The sequence below is a fragment of the Equus asinus genome, chromosome 2, assembly GCF_041296235.1.
Source record: "Equus asinus isolate D_3611 breed Donkey chromosome 2, EquAss-T2T_v2, whole genome shotgun sequence".
Taxonomy (NCBI): Eukaryota; Metazoa; Chordata; class Mammalia; order Perissodactyla; family Equidae; genus Equus; species Equus asinus.
In genome coordinates, this window is record NC_091791.1 from 37,145,749 (window position 1) to 37,164,844 (window position 19,096).

The 19,096-nt window shown below is 39.7% G+C and overlaps 1 protein-coding gene across 20 annotated transcripts in view; it reads left to right on the forward strand.

The window, feature by feature from the left end:
- Positions 1-19,096, forward strand: part of CPEB3 (cytoplasmic polyadenylation element binding protein 3) — a 230,789-nt gene that overhangs the window by 26,210 nt on the left and 185,483 nt on the right. For 9 of the 20 annotated variants that reach the window (XM_070487221.1, XM_070487225.1, XM_070487236.1 and 6 more), the window contains exons 1-2: positions 8,589-8,729; positions 11,472-12,490. In XM_070487221.1, the coding sequence (XP_070343322.1) occupies positions 11,483-12,490 (1,008 nt within the window). In that variant the 5' untranslated portion in view covers positions 8,589-8,729; positions 11,472-11,482. Of the gene's footprint in view, positions 1-8,588; positions 8,730-11,121; positions 11,259-11,370; positions 11,393-11,471; positions 12,491-19,096 lie in introns of those variants that run through there. The other 11 variants (XM_070487229.1, XM_070487240.1, XM_070487190.1 and 8 more) reach the window with 3 other exon arrangements.

Here is a 19,096-nt window from a genome sequence, read left to right on the forward strand (position 1 = left end):
TGGGATATCTTCATTAAATATTAAGTATAGAGTCATTAAACATAGTGTTTTTGAAATACTTTTAATGGCAAAAGAATTTCTCTTCATCTAATGTTAAAGAAGTGCTCTTAGCCTCTATAAATTGAGGTAAAAGATACCTTGTTCTTTGATTTGGTTAATAAACTTTATCTCTATGTTTCAGGCCCAGTGCCTGGGCTACAAAGATAAATATAGTCTTGATCCTGGAGCTATGTGTAAACAGATAATTCCCCAAAGTATGAAGAGTATTGTAATGGAGAAATATTTGTGTTACAGAGGTATACAAAGGAGGGAATGGGCAATTTTGCTCACATGCTCATGGAAAGTTTCAAAGAGGTGACATTTGAACTGGTTCTAATGGGAAAGTAGCAGTAGGTTGTCAAGAGGTAGAAAGGTATTTCAGGCACAAGGAATATGTGCAGAGGCATTACAGCAGAAGAGCATGGTCCATCCAGGGACCTATAGCAGTTTGGTACAGCTAGGAAGAAGAGTAGAAGAAGAGTTAAGTTTATACTTTATCTTCTTGACCAGGAAAATGTAAAGAGTTTTAGAAAGGGATATAACATGGTAAAACTGTGTGTGGACTTTTTTTTTTGAGGAAGATTAGCCCTGAGCTAACATCTGCCACCAATCCTCCTCTGTTTGCTGAGGAAGATCAGCCCTGAGCTAACGTCCATGCCCATCTTCCTCTACTTTATATGTGGGACGCCTACCACAGCATGGCTTGCCAAGCGGTGTGTAGGTCCACACCCGGGATCCGAACTGGGAAACCCCGGGCCACCGAAGTGGAACGTGTGAACTTAACTGCTGTGCCACCGGGCTGGCCCTAAAACTGTGTTTGAATGATTACTCAGGCTTTAGTATGGGGGCCACACTTGGAAGAGTACTAGATGAGAGAGATTAGGGTATTACTGCCATAGTTTGAGTGAAGTATTATACTGGCTGTGAATGAAGAGGAGGGGATGTCAAGGAGAAATTTAGGAGGCAGAATTAACAAGTTTTAGTGACCAGTTAGACTTGTCCTTCAGTGAGAGAGAAGGGAAAGGACAAAATCATGTCTAGATTCCTCGCTTGAGTGACTAGATGGATGGTGGTGCTGTTAAATATGGTAAAGATAAATAAACCAGCAATAAAGGCAGAAGCACATTTGTTGGAGAAGAAGTGCTGTAGCTTCCTTGGATAGAGAAGTTGTTAAACAGTGGTTTTGAGCTTAGCAAAAAGATTTGATCTGTAAACCTAGGTAGCAGTGAGCTCAGTTTCCTGGTTCGTAACATAACATTGCCCAAGGAGAGTGTACAAGTAGGAGAACGCTGGGGGAAGCTGCATACAGTGGTTAGGAGACTGAGAAGAACTTTAGAAGTGAAGGACCAGGAAAACAGTGTCTTCAAAGCAAATGGAATAGTGTTGTGTTAGTTTTCTACTGCTGTGTAACAAATTATATCAAGCTTAATGGCTTAAAACAACATATTTATTAACTTACAGTTCTGTAGGTCAGCATGACTGGGTTTTCTGTTCAGGGTGTCAAATCTTCTTTCAAGCTCATTCTTTTTTTTTTTTAAACAATTTTTTTTGAGGAAGATTCGCCCTGAGCTAACATCTGTTGCCAATCTTCCTCTATTTTGTATGTGGGTTGCAGCCATAGCATGGCCACAATGAATGGTGTAGGTCTGCGCCTGGGAACTGAACCCGGGCCGCTGAAGCGGCGTGCGCTGGACTTAATCACTAGGCCACAGGGCCAGCCCCTCAAGCTCATTCTTGTTGTTGGTAGAATTGCAGTTTTAGGACTAAGGTTCCTGTTTTCCTTCTAGCCTGGAATCTTGGAAGGCCATCTTAGAATTCTGCTTGAGATGTCTTTTATGAAGGGTGAATGGCAAATAAAATAAGAATTGAAAAGTGTCAGTTGGTCATTGGTGTCTTTAGTAAGATCAGCAGCAAGAGCAATTTTAGCAGGATGGTAGGGGCAGAAGCTAGATGCAGTAAGTTTGGGAGTCAACTGGAAGTGAGAAAATAGAGTTAGGGATTTAGAGGTTTCTTTCAAACAGCCTGTCTGGAATGGGAAGGAGAAAGTTGGGAATAATTAACTAATGAACTAGGTCTCAAGGAAACAGAAAGAATGGGCTCTAGACTATAGAAGGATGGATTAATTGTGGACCTGTATGGGAATTCAGCTTCCTCTGAGGTGGGAGGAAAGGAAGTGTGGGTGGGAATAGAGATAAGTTTGTAAAGGGGGGCTTGGTGGTAGGTAGCTGAGAAATTGAGAATGTTACTGCCTAATAGCCTCAGTGTTCTCTTAGAAATTAGAGACAAGGTCAATAAAAAAGCAGGTGAAGTTTTGGAATTGCTATTTTGTGGCTAGGAGGCCTTTCATAAAATTGCTGAATGAATAAATGAACTCAAGACTAATGGACAGAGAGGCAAGAAACATAAAGAACCCCAGGTGCTCTCCAGATTGCCCACTAAACCACATCTGACTCACCTGGCTCCCTTTCTGCTCCCTTTTTCCCCTCTTCTGTTCTCAAACTTAGTCTGATCTAGAATTGCTTAACAGGTCCTCACTCAGGAGATGTGGACTTCCTGCTTGTAAATTGCTTTAGGCTTTAACAATCTTAAAAACTTCCTAGGTTATCTAGTGGATATGTAATTTACCGTAGTTAACCAAAATTATTTTTACCCCCATAGGCTGTGAGGTTTTGAAGTTTTTGGCTATTTTCATCTTTGCATTTAGTGTCTCTAGCACAGGAGTGGCATATAGGCAGCCCCTAGTTTATTTCTTTAGCTTAGATGGTCCAGATTTAAGGCTCCCCTGCCTATTAGGCCAGATTATGCTTTTTTTTTCTTTTTTTACCCTACAGAAGATAGTTAACCTTTACAAATACATGTATATGTTATATAATTTTAATGGAAGTATTACCACAATGCAGAAAAGTGCATAAATCATGTGTCCAGTTTTCTGAATTTTCAAAGTAAACACATCTATGTAACAGTGTCCAGTTCAAGAAACAGAATATATCAGCAGCATCCCTGAAGCCCCCTTTTGTGTCCCCTACCAATCATTATTTCTCTGCAAAGGTATCCACTATGCTGACTTCTAACCACATAAATTAGCTCTATTAGAACTTTATATAAATGGAATCATATAGTATGTACTCTTCTGTGTTAGGCTTCTTTCACTCAGCATTGTATTCATGTGGTTCATCTATGTCATTCTATAAAGTTGGAGTCTATTCGGTATCTTTGCCTTAAATATTCCATCATATGAATCACAAATTTATTTATCCATTTTGCTGTGGATGGATGTTTGGGTTGTTTCCAGGTTTGGGCTATTAGGAATAATGCTGCTTTGAACATATGTTTGCATTTCTATTGGGTATATATCTAGCTACAGAATTGGTGAATGCTACAGTGTGTGAATGTTTGCTTTAATAGATATTGCTAAATAGTTTTGGCAATGTGGTTGTGTAGTTATACCAAATTATATCTCCACCAGAGGTGTTTGAGAATGAGTTGCTCCCACATCCTTGTTAATGCGTAGTATTGTCTCCCTTTTCCAATTTTAGCCATTCTGTTTTTTTTTATTGCAGTGACCTTGGTTTATAACATTATATAAATTTTGGGTGTACATTGTTATATATTTTGATTTCTGTGTAGATTACATCATGTTTATCACCCAAAGACTAATTACAATCCATCACCACACACATGTGCCCAGTCCCCCCTTTTGCCCTCTCCCCTCCCTCTCTGGTAAGCACCAATCCAATCTCTGTTTCTTTCTTTCTTTTTTTTTTTAAAAGATTTTAGTTTCCCTTTTTCTCCCCAAAGCGCCCCTGGTACATAGTTGTATATTTTTACTTGTGGGTCCTTCTAGTTGTGGCATGTGGGATGCCGCCTCAGCATGGCTTGATGAGCAGTGCCATGTCTGTGCCCAGGATCCAAACTGGCGAAACCCTGGGCCACCGAAGTGGAGTGCGTGAACTTAACCACTTGGCCACCAGGCTGGCCCCAATCTCTGTTTCTATGTGTTTATTTGTCATTGTTTTTATCTTCTACTTATGAGTGAGATCATATGGTATTTGACTTTCTCCCTCTGACTTATTTCACTTAGCAGAATACCCTCAAGGTCCATCAGTGTTGTCACAAATGACCAGATTTCATAATTTCTTATGATTGGGTAGTATTCCATTGTGTATATATACCATATCTTCTTTATCCATTTGTCCCTTGATGGGCACATAGGTTGCTTCCAAGTCTTGGCTATTGTGAATAATGCTGCGATGAACATGGGGGCCATTATGGTTTTATTTTGTGTTTCTTTGGTGATTAATGAGGTAGAGTACCTTTTCATATGCTTTTTGGCCATTTGAATATCTTTTGTTGATGTCTCTTGCTTGTATTTTTTTGGGATATCTACTGTTAGTAATTTGTAAGAGTCCTTTATATATTCTGATTGAAAGTCTTTTGTTGAAAAATATATATATTGCATATTTCTCCCATTCTATGAGTTTTCACTCTAGTTCTTTTAGTAAACAGATATCCTTAATTTAATTAGTTTATTAAATTTTTCCTTTTTGGTTATTGCTTTTGTGACTTGTTGAAGAAATTGTTGCCTACTCTAATGTCATGAAAATATTTTCCTATGTTCTTCTAAAGGCTTTACTATTTACCTTTTACATTTAGATCTACAATCCATCTGAATTGATTTTTGTGTATGGTGTGGCAAGGGTGAAGGTCTCTTTTTTGCCTTATGGATATTCAGTTGACTCCAATATCCTTTATTGAAAAGACCATCCTTTTACTACTGCAGTGTTACTGTTTTCATAAATCTGGTGACCATATATATGTGGATGTGTTTCTGGACTTTTTATTTTGTTCTGTTTGTCTATTTGCTTATCCTTGTGCCAATAATCACACAGTCTAATTACAATAGCTTCATAATAGTCTTGATATCTGGTAGTGTAGGTCTTCTAGGTTTATTTAGTTTTTGCCACCTGGATTACCTTGGCATGCTTGGCCCTTTGCATATAAATATAAGTTTAATCCAATAAATACTTATTTAGTACCTATTTATTAGGTGCTAGGCACAGTGATAGGCCAACCTGGTGTCTGGTGGTTAAGATTTGGAGCTGTTACCACTTTGGCCTGGGTTTGTCTCCTGGTCAGAGAACCATACCATCCATCTGTCAGTTGCCATACTGTGGCAGCTGTGTTTTGCTGTGATGCGGAAAGCTATGCCACCAGTATTTCAAATACCAGGAGGGTCACTTATGGTGGGCAGGTTTCAGCGGAGTTCCCAGACTAAGACAGACCAGGAAGAAGGACCTGGCCACCCACTTCCAAGAAAATTGGTCATGAAAACCCAGTAAATAGCAGTGGAGCGTTATCTGATATAGCTCCAGAAGATGAGAGTATGGTACAATAAAACCAGACAGGCGGGCCGGCCCTGTGGCTGAGTGGTTAAGTTCGCATGATCCACTTTGGTGTCCCAGGGTTTCGCTAGTTCAGATCCTGGGCGCGAACATGGCACTGCTTGTCAGGCCACGTTGAGGTGGCATCCCACATGCCACAGCTAGAAGGACCCACAACTAAAATATACAACTATGTACTGGGGGTGATTTGGGGAGAAAAAGCAGAAGAAAAAAAAAAAAAGAAGATTGGCAACAGTTGTTAGCTCAGGTGCCAATTTTTAAAAACCAGGCAGGGTTCTGCTCTGCTGTACATAGGGTCTCTAGGAGTAGGAATCAACTCAATGACACTAACAACAAGGCACAGTAATAGATGTCGGGAATTTAGCTGTCAATAAGAAAGGGCTGGTTCTTTCGTTATAGTTGGGAAAGCCACTCACATAGAGTGAGATGAGAAGAGGGCCTAGGATAGAGCTCTGAGGAACTCAGTATTTAAAGTCAGTTAGCAAAGAAGAGAGAAGCAGAGAGCCAGTGAGCGCGCGTGTGTGTGTGTGCCCATAACCTCAAATGTAAGAAAACCAGGAAAGGACAGCATGAAGGAAGCTCAGGGAAAAAGGTATATCTAGAAAGTGTGGTCAGTTATGTCAATGTTGCTTCAAGGTCAAGAAAGATAAAGACTGATGGAACATCCATTGGACTTAGCTCTGAGTGGCTATTGTGAACTTTTAATGAAGCAGTTTCTGTGGAGGGCTGGGTGTGTGTCTTTATTAGATTGTAAATTCTTAGATGGGAACAATGTTCCCTGTTGAATTAGTGCTTAATGAATGTTATTTCATGACGATAATCAAATGATCTGCATACCGCTAAACATCATAACGGCCAAAATGGTTTTTGATTTTATACCACTCCTCTTCATATCCATTCTTGCAGCTGATGAAAAAGTAATTGCTCTTATAAATGGAGAATAATTTAATACTTACTTAAACCTTGGCTGTTTTAGAAAATCAAAAACTATACTTCATTCATTCATTTATTCATTCATATATTTATTCATTCATTCAGCAAGCATATATGGAGCAACTACCAACTATCCAGGACTTACGAACATTGTGCTAGACATATAAATAGGGAAGGAAGGGAGGGAGGGAAGGAAGCCTAGAAAGGTGTCTTTAGCCCATGAGTTAACTCAATGAGTTAACTCTGCAATCTCTATTTTTACAGCCTTCCATGACTATTCAAAAGGAGCGTTGGTTAACCTCGGTGACCTGAAGACACAATTTCAGAAAGTGCTTCCTTTCTGGTTAAATAAAAAACAAGATTTCAGTAGAGGCCTTTGTCCTTGTTGGGATCCTTTTATAATTTATTGTTTGCTTAGTATTTATTTACACCTTGATATTTATGTTTGAGTCATTTTCTTTTTAGATTTGAGTGCTCATTTTAGGAAAGGAGGAGCAGAGATTAGTTCATTTTCATATACAATAAAATCACATTAAGTGTGGGCAGTGCTAACTATTATCATTTATCAAGGGTCAAGGCCAAAATTTATTTTTCTTCGTTGTGCAAATTATTAGTAGACTTGGACTTTGGGTCAGGTGGATTAATAAATGCCCAAGTAAACCATTTTCAAGCACACCTGAACAACGTAAGAATTTCTACTTTACCATAAAATCTTGACGTATTAACTTAAAATAATTTTAAAATTCTATTTCTTAAGTCCTTGTTTTATAAGGGAACTTTTTTTTTTTCACTTAATTGAAGTACTTGAAAATGTAGAAGTCTGGTAGCTTAGAGAAGTCTTCAGGAATAAGATTAACCTTGAGTTAATCCTTAAAGACTCTGGAATGCAAATGGTAAGCATACCACATTGGCAGAAGTGAAGCTTTCTTTAGCAGGGTAGAGAAAAAATGAGGAATATAAGCTAAGTTCACAGCAAGAATAAGACGACCATTTAGTTCTTTTAAGAAGAACTTTTGGCAGATTGGTTCAAAATGATTTTTTCCTCTTAAATTGTTTTGTTTTTTTCCTTAGAAATAACTAGAAACAAAGACTACTAACTGCTGCAAATTGGTAGGGTCTGGTAGTATTTTAGTTCCAATTGGTGAAGAAGGGAAATAGAAAATTAAGACAGTTTTAAATGGTGCTTAACATTTTTAGTTCCAAGTTCAATCAGCATAGTCATCAACTGACATTTACTCTGAACCCCTTGGGTGAATGGCAGTGAACCAAATCCCACAAGAAATAATATCTTCTGCCTACGTGAGCAAACTGGTAGTTGAACTATTGCTCTCAGAAGCTATAGATGATAATAGTTGATGTTAATATGTGGTGAGATTCCAGCCTTGGAGTCATGAAAGTTAAGATAGGAAAAATGTATACTGAAAAAAAATTTTTTTAATAGAAACTGTATCTACTTTCTGCCTTGGATAAAGAAGTCACTGTCCCATGGAGTGAAACACTAAACATGTCAAATTATTTTTTAATATTTCACCAAATATTATTCCAGCTCAAAAGAGTTGAATTTTATTTGATCACTGTATGAATAATGCAAGATAAACTTTCATTTTGACAAGTAAAATAAGGAGATGAGTTGATTCAGAGCATGTCAAGTAGAATCTTAAAATAAGTGATTTGTGCCTTCATTAAAAATTCAAATACAAAGAAATCTTTGTGGATAAGATGTCAAAAATTTGTAACTGAAATCTATTTTTACCTGACCTCCAAGGTTAATATTACATTTAACATTAAGGGTTTTTTTTCATTCTATAATACTAAAAATGTTCCTTTTAAGTATGGTCAGATATTAAGTATTTATCTTTCCCCAGTAGGCTCCTCTTCCCTTTTTAATTTTTCCCCACCCGAATCTCTTTCCCTTTGGTGGAGTTCTTATTGCTGGCAACCCAGTCATTACCATTCTAATACCATTTAAGGTAGCTCTGCTGGGTTTATTTATTTTGAGCCCTACAATCTGGCTTCCTAAAACAAGTTGACAAACCAGTTTATTTTTCCCCCTTTTCGCTTCAACACCTCGTGATTTACATTGGTTAGGAAGATATAATGTAATCCGGGCACAAGCTCTTCCTCTTGGAATCAATATTTTCGAGGCTTCCTCCTTTCTTGGCTGAACGTGCTTAAGTCAGACAGAGTACCTTGTGAAGGACTTCAGCCCCCACAGTTCCCTGTGTGCGCATGCCCTCTCTTCTTACAGTTGTCAAAGTGCTTTTGCCAGAGCGGTCACATAATCAACCTGAAAGAAGAAAATAAATACTGTACACTTTTAAATTTTATCGATCCTTAAAAACTGGACACTCAAAGGTAACTGCTACTAAGAATTTGTTACTTGAGATTGGGTGATTGCATGTAAAGGAAAATCTATTGTGTGTGTGGTGGGGGGAGGGGAAGGAGGTATCTATTTCTCGGACTTGCTGTAAATAAGAAAAAAGAAAAAAACAACAAAAAAAACCCCACCCAAACAAATAAACTATATAAGCAGTTACTGAGAGACATTGCATGTTAACTTTGTAAATGTTATCTTAATCTATTGCTTATCTTTTGTTTCAAAGGGTCTTATTTATTAAAGATGGGTCTTGACCTTGACAGAGTGAATTTATGCAGAAAGTGAAATTTATATCTTTAAGGAGCATTGAGAAGAGAAATGGATGTTTCTTTTATGATAAATTTTAAAAAATTCAATTACAATATTAATTATAGCCTTTATAAAATATTCTGAGTCCAGCTTACTTTTTGGCTTTTTTGCCTTATACAGCATTAATTTTTCCACCAGGAGCATGTAGTTTAAACTGAAGGCATTAACAAAAAGCATTGATACAAGCATTGGAAAAGCTGAGTGACATTAAAATTATAATCAAATGCATATTTCAGCCATGATGATATGGCTATTGTAAAGACAACTCTAGCCCACTGGAAGCGACTCAAATTCCAGATTATAATGGTTTACTGCAGCACTGCTTTAACTGAGTGTGAAAATGTCTCTTTCTATGACCATTTCCTTTGACAGCATTAGAACTTTGTGCTGTTGTCAATCTAAGCTTCGCTTGCCTCTTTGTGTCATATTTTACAATACTGATCAAAGCCATTGTTTAGACCAAGGGAACTGAGGAACATAAAATCAATCTTAAGTAGATTTTATTGGTAGTAGCTGGCAATTTGTGATGTATATCATATTGGGTCTTTTTTTTGTGGGGGGTAAAGCAGGGAGGAGTAGGAAGGAGAGGAGGGTGGCTGTGAAACATTTCCTTAAGCCCGCTATTTTGTCTATGTATGAAACTTTAAAGTGAAAGATTAACCATTTTAAAGATAGCCTTTAATAAAATAGTAGAACTACTTTTAATTCCATTTCTTGGTCTGACATATTTTGCATAATATTTAAGAGCGGTAGCATCTCTGTTATCCAATACATTTATTTTACAACAGTTATTATCATGAGGATGTCCAAAGTCAGAGCTTCTGTGTGTATCTGAATACTCTTTCACAAGTGTCCTGAGAAAGATGCTTCTCCAAGTATCTGAGTTAATTAACTGCATTAAACCTATTAATAACTTTGTTGCAATTATACCGAATCATCATCTAAAAATAATTATATGTTTGGTCATATGCTTTAACATTTCAAAATATTTGTTTTCAGGGTCTCAGCACTATAATATTCATATATTTAAAACAATATGTTCTAAGGGACAAGCTAACTCAGTGATAACTGTGTGTATGGAAATCTCCTGGTTTTGAGTGATTACTATTTTCATCCTTGAATGAGAAAATAGGCTATATGGCAGAGGTGAATATAGCCCTTCTATGCAAAATGGAAAATGCCATACACTCCTTATATGGCTAAATGAAGCAGTGATAGCAATGCACTATAATTACAATGTATGAGAATTTGGGACTTTGTACTATGCTATTTTTAACACTTTTGCTAGCATATGGTAATTCAGGGTCTTTAAACCATCTTTCACTGCTAATGCTAGTGATAAGAGAATAGATTCTAAATTTGCCGGAGTCTTGTGACCAAGGCAGCAGCAGGAGGATTCAAAAATGAAAATCTGGCAACCCCAGAATTATCTTGACTTTCTACTTAAATCTCAGAGGGATTTTTAAAAAGCCACACCCCACCCCTTCTCACAGTCAGTGCCTGTCTGTCTGTCTCTCTCTTTCTGACCTCAAATCCAACCAGAACATTTCTCCACTCTGCAGAGAAATTCTCAGGCTCCTGTTGAGACCTGAACCACCTAGATGCCAAGAAATCTCTTGTGTGGCAGAATTGGAGACAAGAAAATTGGAAAATAAGCAGAAAAACTCTAATCCTTAGAGTAACAAGAAGCAAGCACTTCCAAACGTTTCTGTAGATTTTTACCTCTTTAAAAACGGTGGTTTTTTATGTCTCGTAACAAAATGGAGTAGCTGCAGCTACTGGGAGGCCAGAGAATGATTGTGCAGCTGAGACCTCCTCCTAACAAATGCCAAGGATTTCCTCCCTCGTGGCTCGCTGCTGCTAAATGAAACAATTATCAACGCAAGAAGGCAGTTCGCTAATCAAGAGGGATAAGATCGCTGTTTCTTTAAAGTGCCTGCACAGGGAAGGGGGAAGAAAGGGTCGTGTTCGGTGTCTTTTTAACCTTGCTGAAGGACGCAGCAGTATTTATTGACGTATGCAAATAACTGGGGGAGGGTGGTGCTTGGGAAAAAACAGGAACCAGAATCAGTTTCTCATTGCAGGGTGAACGCTCTGAGTTCCGGTGAAGGGAAAAGAGACGTGGCGAAATTGCTGTCTTTCTGTCTTATAAGCACATCTCTCATTAATACAGAAAAGGAACCAAGACATCAGAAAGGGTGAAGACGCTCTCACAGTATTTTTAGAGACCTTGCGCGAGCCCCCCCCACCCCAGCTCGACCTGTTCTTCTAAATGGGAGATTATGGATTTGCATTGCAATTGGCTAGGAGCGGAGGCACTGGATTTTCGCAAGTAAAACACCCGCCCGCTTCAGCGAGGGGCATTAACGATCACATTGACAATAACGCGTCTCTCTTTTTTCCCGTTTCAGCTGCGCAAACCATGCAGGATGATTTACTGATGGACAAAAGCAAAACCCAGCCCCAGTCCCAGCAGCAGCGGCAGCAGCAGCAGCAGCAGCAGCAGCCCCAGCCCGAGCCCAGCGCCGCCGAAGCCCCGTCCACGCCCCTCTCTTCCGAGACCCCCAAGCCAGAGGACAGCAGCGCAGTGCCGGCCCTCAGCCCCGCCGCGGCCCCGCCGGCCCCCAACGGCCCCGACAAGATGCAGATGGAATCGCCGGTCCTGCCGGGCTTGAGTTTCCACCAGCCCCCTCAGCAGCCGCCGCCGCCGCAGGAACCCGCGGCGCCGGGCGCGTCACTGTCGCCGTCCTTCGGCAGCACCTGGTCCACGGGCACCACGAACGCGGTGGAGGACAGCTTCTTCCAGGGGATCACCCCAGTCAACGGGACCATGCTCTTCCAGAACTTCCCGCACCACGTCAACCCAGTGTTTGGAGGCACCTTCTCCCCGCAGATCGGCCTGGCGCAGACCCAGCACCACCAGCAGCCGCCGCCACCCGCGCCACAACCCGCGCAGCCCGCTCAGCCCCCGCAGGCACAGCCCCCGCAGCAGCGCCGGTCGCCCGCCAGTCCCAGCCAGGCGCCCTACGCTCAGAGGAGCGCCGCCGCGGCATACGGCCACCAGCCCATCATGACCAGCAAGCCGTCCTCGTCCTCGGCTGCAGCAGCCGCCGCGGCCGCAGCCGCCGCCTCCTCCGCCTCGTCCAGCTGGAACACGCATCAGAGTGTGAACGCCGCCTGGAGCGCGCCGTCCAACCCGTGGGGTGGCCTGCAGGCAGGTCGGGACCCTCGCCGGGCGGTCGGCGTGGGTGTGGGCGTGGGCGTCGGGGTACCTTCACCACTCAACCCCATCTCGCCGCTCAAAAAGCCCTTCTCCAGCAATGTGATCGCGCCGCCCAAGTTCCCCCGCGCGGCCCCACTCACCTCCAAGTCCTGGATGGAGGATAACGCTTTCCGGACCGATAATGGTAACAATCTGTTGCCATTTCAGGTAATGCTCCAGTGCACCTGCACACACCTTCCTTGTACCCCCCTTCACTTTACCCCTTCTTCTCTTTTAATCGTCCGTTAATTTTGTTCTTTAAAAAAGTCAGTGATGTCCAGCTCCCCTGTCCCTTTCCAAAACCCTCAGTTCACTGGGGTATACCACTACCTGGGAGAAGGGTCGGGGAACATTGTGACTGCTCAAGGAATCGTATTTATGCATCCTGACAAGATAGAAAAGGCCCTTTTTCTTTTAGTTTATTTTTTCCTTCATCGTGCTTGTGCCTATTATTTTGACCTTCTTTGACAAGTAAAGCTGCAAGTGTATGGCAAGGTGCCTGCATAGTCCCGGGATGAGTAGGCTGAGATTCCTGTCGTTTTAAGTAGCTACACATTTCTGGTTATGCAATCTCGGTCTCAGGGTGCCGCCTGAAAGGCGTCCACTCCCAAACCACCCTGGCCCTGCTCTTAAAGAGGTTAACAGCCCCTGAGTTGTGCTATTTCAGACAGTTGCATATGCTCAATTAAACTAATGTGAACACATGTGTTTATGTCTCGCTAAGGTGCTGGCATCATTAATAGCAATCAACATATTGCCCCTGCTGGGAAAATTATGAGTGTGAGATTCCAATAAACACCGGAACTCTATCAGGGACTGAGATGGAAGAGTGGAAATTCTAGGGGTAACCCTTCATATGTTATCTAGGAGAAGGACTTAGAAATTGTTTTTTTCTAGAGGAAAGAGACAATAGGACACGACCTTCAGAGCCATATTGCAATGGAGTCTATTTACTAGCTAGCACTGAAATATTTAAAGCTGCAGTGTCCTTCAATTGGGTTATTTAAGAAGACAATGCAGATCAATTACACCATTTGAAACCCTGCAAAATGAAAGTCTTGCAACTTTAATGAAAAATGAGCCTTGTGTCTTGGTGTTAAATGCCAATTAAAAACCCAGGAAGTGCCCCAGACAAAAAGGTTGAATGGAGTGTGCGTATTCTGTTCTTGCTTTCTGATCCAGCTCATGGCCACATCAGTTGGCAGTGTTCTGAACATCTTGATTTGCAAAGGGGTAGTGAGGGTGAGTGTTCACTGGGGGCTTTTGTTCTCAGGCAAACATTTATCCTTCACTTACGAATTGATTTGGCCATAAGCTTCTAGGCTCAGTTAAAAAAGAAAAGAAAGAGAGAGGAGGGCTTTGGATAAGACCCAATTTGGGTGGTCAAGAAAATGAAACAGAAATCCTTTGAGCATTGCTAGAAAACTGCAGAACCGACATTTGACAGAGGTAGTTTAAAGCATCAGGTGCAATTGGAACCTTCGTTTTGTTGCTCTTTACAGTTCAGATGTGATGTTTGGGGTCGCTCCCATCTGTGAAGGAGGAGACAGGGTTATTGAGAAGAGTATGATTCTCTAGGCTAGAGCAATGATTTTTAACCTTGACAGTTAAATGGGGCTCTTGAAACCCGTAAACTGTGTGCATGAAAGTTTTTAATGAGAGAAGATCTTACCAAATTTTCACAAGGGTCCTTCAGGAATGGAAGGTTTTAATATTAAGGTGTATTTCTCCCCATTACTCTAAAGTTTGTTTATTTTAATAAAATAAAGAGACACCGCAAAATGGAATTAGTTTGATAGGTAGAGAAAAGGAGGAATCCACTTTCTGGAATTTCTCTATGTGCTTTTTTTTGGAGGCAGTAAAACAGGGAGGCTGCAATTGGTAGGAGATCTCCTCTTTTTCTAACAGTCTCTTTTTTTATTCTGACGCTCCCTACCCAAGTCCAGTCTTAGAGGATAACCTAAAATCTGATGGGGAGGTTTGGGGTTGGGGAGCTGATGGTGTAGACATTGTCTTTTTCTAGGAGTTGAATCTGAATACCTAGTTTTTGATTAATTATGTCTGGAAATGGGGACTGGGGAGAGATTAAATCCATAAGATTTTTCCAAAACTGATATTGACAAGGAGTGTGGGGATTGCCAGTTGTTTCTCACTGCACCATTTACTAGTGATGCTAATGAGAGCCAGACCAACTGGATTGAGTTGGGGCTCTTGTCTTTTCATCCCTGGTGGTACTACTGAGTAGGCAAAGATGGCCAAAAGATTTGTAGGAGGAGAGATCTGATTGAAAATTGAGGATTATGTATTTGACCTCAGGAAGAATTACGTGGACTTTATGTCTCGTTTCTTTTTCTTACCTAAAATGGAACTTCAGGGCTTTGAAGCAATGTTAGAACCAGAGTAGGAGTAACCTGGTTGTGTTTTAGCTTGGAGCGTTACCAGACTTAGTTTGGTTGATAAATATATCAAGGATGTTTAAAAAACAAAACACCTTGAGTCTTGTGTGCAGAATTTTATGTTTGTGCATTTATTTAAACAATTTTTCCACAAAAGGGAGAAAAATAGCTTAAGTAGTTCTAATGACTTTAAAGAAATTTGTTTATTTTGACAAATAGGATTTTTTTCTTTAAATTGACGAGTTTATTTCCAAATCGGCTTAATTTTTTATTTCAAAGACTCTCTGAGCTAAAAGGGGCTTTCAACAGTGGTCTACTTTAATGTATCTTAATATATATATTTTTAAATCCAGGCCCCCCCCCACCCCTGCATCTCCCCAGTGCTGCTTCACTCTCTTTTGCCAACCAACACAATAGATTTTTTGAAGCTTTACTTCTGTGGTTTATATTGTAAAAGCAATAACTGTATTTGAAGGTGGTTTTTCACACTACACATGTTTCCTTATCCCTTTTCCTCAATTCTCATAAAATTGATTGGTTTCCCTGGGTTGGGGTGGCTGCCTCCTTAGGTATTTCTTGTATCTAAAAGCTGCTTCATTTCTGTGAATAAGGAAACTGAGGTCCTGAGAGGTAGAGTGACATAACTTAGGTCCTAGAGCTTTGGCTAATTTTCTTCATGTGTGTCCTTTACTTCCCTGTAGTACTAGTATTGTCAGGTAGAGTTCATTTTAAGTCAGATTCTCTTTGGACTCCATTCAAAGGGACTTAGTTATGAAACTATCTAGTGAGTTCTCTATCTGGCTGATGCCTCTTAATGGTGTACCTCCCACCAACAGAGCTCGAGAACAGTGAGGCACTCCGCAGGGGAATTATGCATATGCATCATTCTATATTTATCTAAGATGGAAGCCTAGGTATGTAAACGGACTAGAGCAGAGATGTTTTCTCTATGTAGTAAATTTGGATTTAAATAGCATTGTTGTCCCTAGAAATTTAGAAGGGACTTTTGAGAGCACCTACTCCACCGTTCTGCTCATTTTCCAGAGGAGGAAATCGAAGACCTAATATGTGAAATGGCTTGCCCAAGTTCAGGGGCATAGTTTCTGCCAGAAGCGGGCTTTGGAGGCAGATTGCCCAGGTTCACATCTCAACTCTGCCAGTTAACTGGCTTCATAATCTTGAGCAAATTGTGTATACATGTTGACCCTCAATTTCTTCATCTGTGAAATGGGAATAATAATAATTTCTTGCTTCATATGAATTCAAATGAGAAACTGCCTGTAAAGTGCTTAGCACAGTGCTTGGCCCATAATAAAGTACTACATAAATGTTGAGTTATGATTTTTGTTATTGTAATGGTGACCAGAGGCTCTGTGTGATCTTATCAAGTATGGGTTACCAATTTTTTATACGGTGCAATCCGAATAACCCCAAACTTCTATGTAATGTCATTTAGTCTTTTTTCCTGTCTTAAGGTACCCTCTGGTTACTGTAACAATATGGTAATCCACCATTTATCTGTGGGGCAGGCTATGTGCTAAACACTTTGCATGTAGTTTCTCACTGGAACTCCTTCGAGGTAGAGGACTATTATTATCCTCATTATACAGACAGAGAAATTGGGGATTAGTGCATTTATATTATTTGCTCAAGATCACACAGCCAATAACTGACAAAGTTGGGATTTGAACCCAGGCAATCTGCCTCCAGAGCCAGTGAAGGCATATAATATCTTGGCTATAATACCTCTAGGACATCAGTTTAACAGTACAGTGTAGAAGCAGAAGACTGGCCTGAATCTCTACTTGACCTTACGCTATACCTTGGAAATTGTGTTTTAAAAAAATTTTGTATTGATAGAAATGGAGGAAGAAAAATATAGTGCCCATATGTATACTACCATTTAGATTTAACAGTAGTCAATATTTTTTCTATTTATTTACTTAATTTATATATTTTTGGAAAAAATTTCAAATTATGTTTTTCTTTTTGTCTACTTCTTTGCCTTTATCCCTTTCCTCTTTCCCTATCCCAAATGGAAAGTGATTGTATAGATTTTATATTTTCTGGCATAAGTCTAGTTAAATGTAATTTAGTGTTAATTTTGCTGGTGGGTTATCTATAACAGAGGAGGAAATTCCTTACATGAATTCATGGGAATATAAATTATTTTTAAAAATAAATATGCCTTTTCATAATAAATTTTGAGGAAACATCAATATTTTTTAACCCATCTACACTGCTTAAAAAAAAAAAATCGTTTTTAGGAAGTAAAATAAATCATCTAGTTACTGCTTGCTTTTGAATAAGGATAGTATGACCTAGATTTAAAACCCGAGACTCTTCTGTAGTTGGTTTCTTAACTACTGCTCTAACACGAAACCGCTGAAGGTCCACCCAACCTCATAGACTGTTTCAGAACCTGTTGTGGCATGGTTAATGTGAATGCCAGCAAAGCCACATTATCTGTATTCTATTTAAAAGAGGGATTGGCTAGGAAATATTAGGAGGTTTTCTATGCTACTGAAAACATTAATCTAATAATATAAACCGTATATTTCAAAACTGCATGTTGAAAAGTAGTCAGCTTTAAACTCTTCATGACCTTGCAATGAGTTGATACAAAAGTACACTTTCAGAAATGTAGTGTTTTAAAATATTCTCTGTGACACAGTTTCCTACTTACATAGCTTTCTCCGTTGGTTGACCTATTTTTCTGTCTTTCAAGGGCTGCACAATGTGTAATGCTTGTCCATATGGAACTTGTTGTCATTGCTTAGGTGGTTTTTGTAGTGTTTTGATCTGCAAGTATCAAAAGATTATGGCTTTGTTTGCTACAATATGAAAAGTTTGATTAAGCTGTGTGGATTTTACTGAGGAAAGAGATGGAGGCAAGCATAGAGTAGTGGACAGCCAATGAAGCTTGGAATGAGGAAGACACTGGTTGAAGACTCAACTCTGTCACTGGTGATTGGGGTCAGGTCATTTATCTAGTGATTCTTTTCTGCAAAAATGGAGAGAGCAAGCCTATCTTCTGCCTTTGCTTTATGAGAAAATGTGTACAAAGTGTTTAGAAAATTAGCTACTGTTATGGTTCTTAGATGCCTGCTTAACAACCAGTAATTATAGTCAGTTATAGTTTAATAGAGGAAATATTGTTGATTGTAAGTAGTCCAGAGTTAAGCACTCTTTGATAGCATCTGGAAGTGGAGAGGGGCTAGAAAGATGTGTCTAGCAGGGATAGAAGAGTAAGGAAAGTCTCTTTGTATGTTATGGTGATTGCTTGTCCTAGAAAGCCAGTCATGGTAATCTGAGGGTTAGGGAGCATGGGCTTATGTCACAAGGATGGTGTACATTTGTAACTGCTTGCATCTGCTTATGGCTGACTCACCAATGCAAGTATAAGAGTTTTCCTTGTTCTATGAACATTTTAATTGGTGGTGAGAGAAATACTTAAATTCTTAATTTCCTGACTGCTACAAGTGTTGATTTTGGTAGTTCTAGAGCTACAAAGGCTCTAATAGTTGAAGCTCGTTATTGCCACTTCCCTGAAGACCGTGCCTGGCTCTCTTAAGGGGCCAATGTGGTTGTCAGTGACAGAATTCAGTATAAAGCCCCAAATTTGGATGTTGAGAGTTGGAGAATATAGCCACAGCTTCAAAGGGGGTTTCCTGGGGAGATGGCTGTGCTTGCAGTAGTCACCAGCCTCACAAGGAATTATCCACAGCTAGTCCTTAGACTTTGTAGATGGCTTGTTTTGTGGGCTTCTGCTTTGGTTCTATTACATTTAATTTTCATATCCTTTAGTGTTCTTTACAGGTGTGGGATATGTGAACTTCTTAATGTGAAACCATTCTAGTATTTGTATTTTGACTTAACTTGAAATAGAAAAGTAATAGTCAAAATAATACAATAAATTAGCATCTTGGAATCAAGCCTACTTTTCTCTACCCCAAAGCACTATTATATAATTCTCAGAAATAATAAATATATGATATGAATCCTTGTTGATAGACTTCAGAGGAGAGAAAAAAAAATGGGCATGAAACAGCCTTTATATCATTTGAAGTGATCGTAGAATTAATGTACATGTGTGGAAGGAAACATTGTGTACTGACAGACAAATATCTTCATTCCTCAGGCATTCAAACCTATTTCAAGGTCAAGATCAGGTACAAGAGAAAAAAAGTAATTCCCTATCTTTAGTAACTCAGCGCAGCTAATTAAATAGTCAGTGCTACCAAATGAACCTGTGTCTGAAAGTTCATGAGCGCCTGACACTTAGTAGGTGCTCATTAAATGAATGAATAAACATTTAAACACAAGTTGCTATAGTTTTGTTCTTCCTTCAGTACAGTATATTAAACATTTTTGAGAT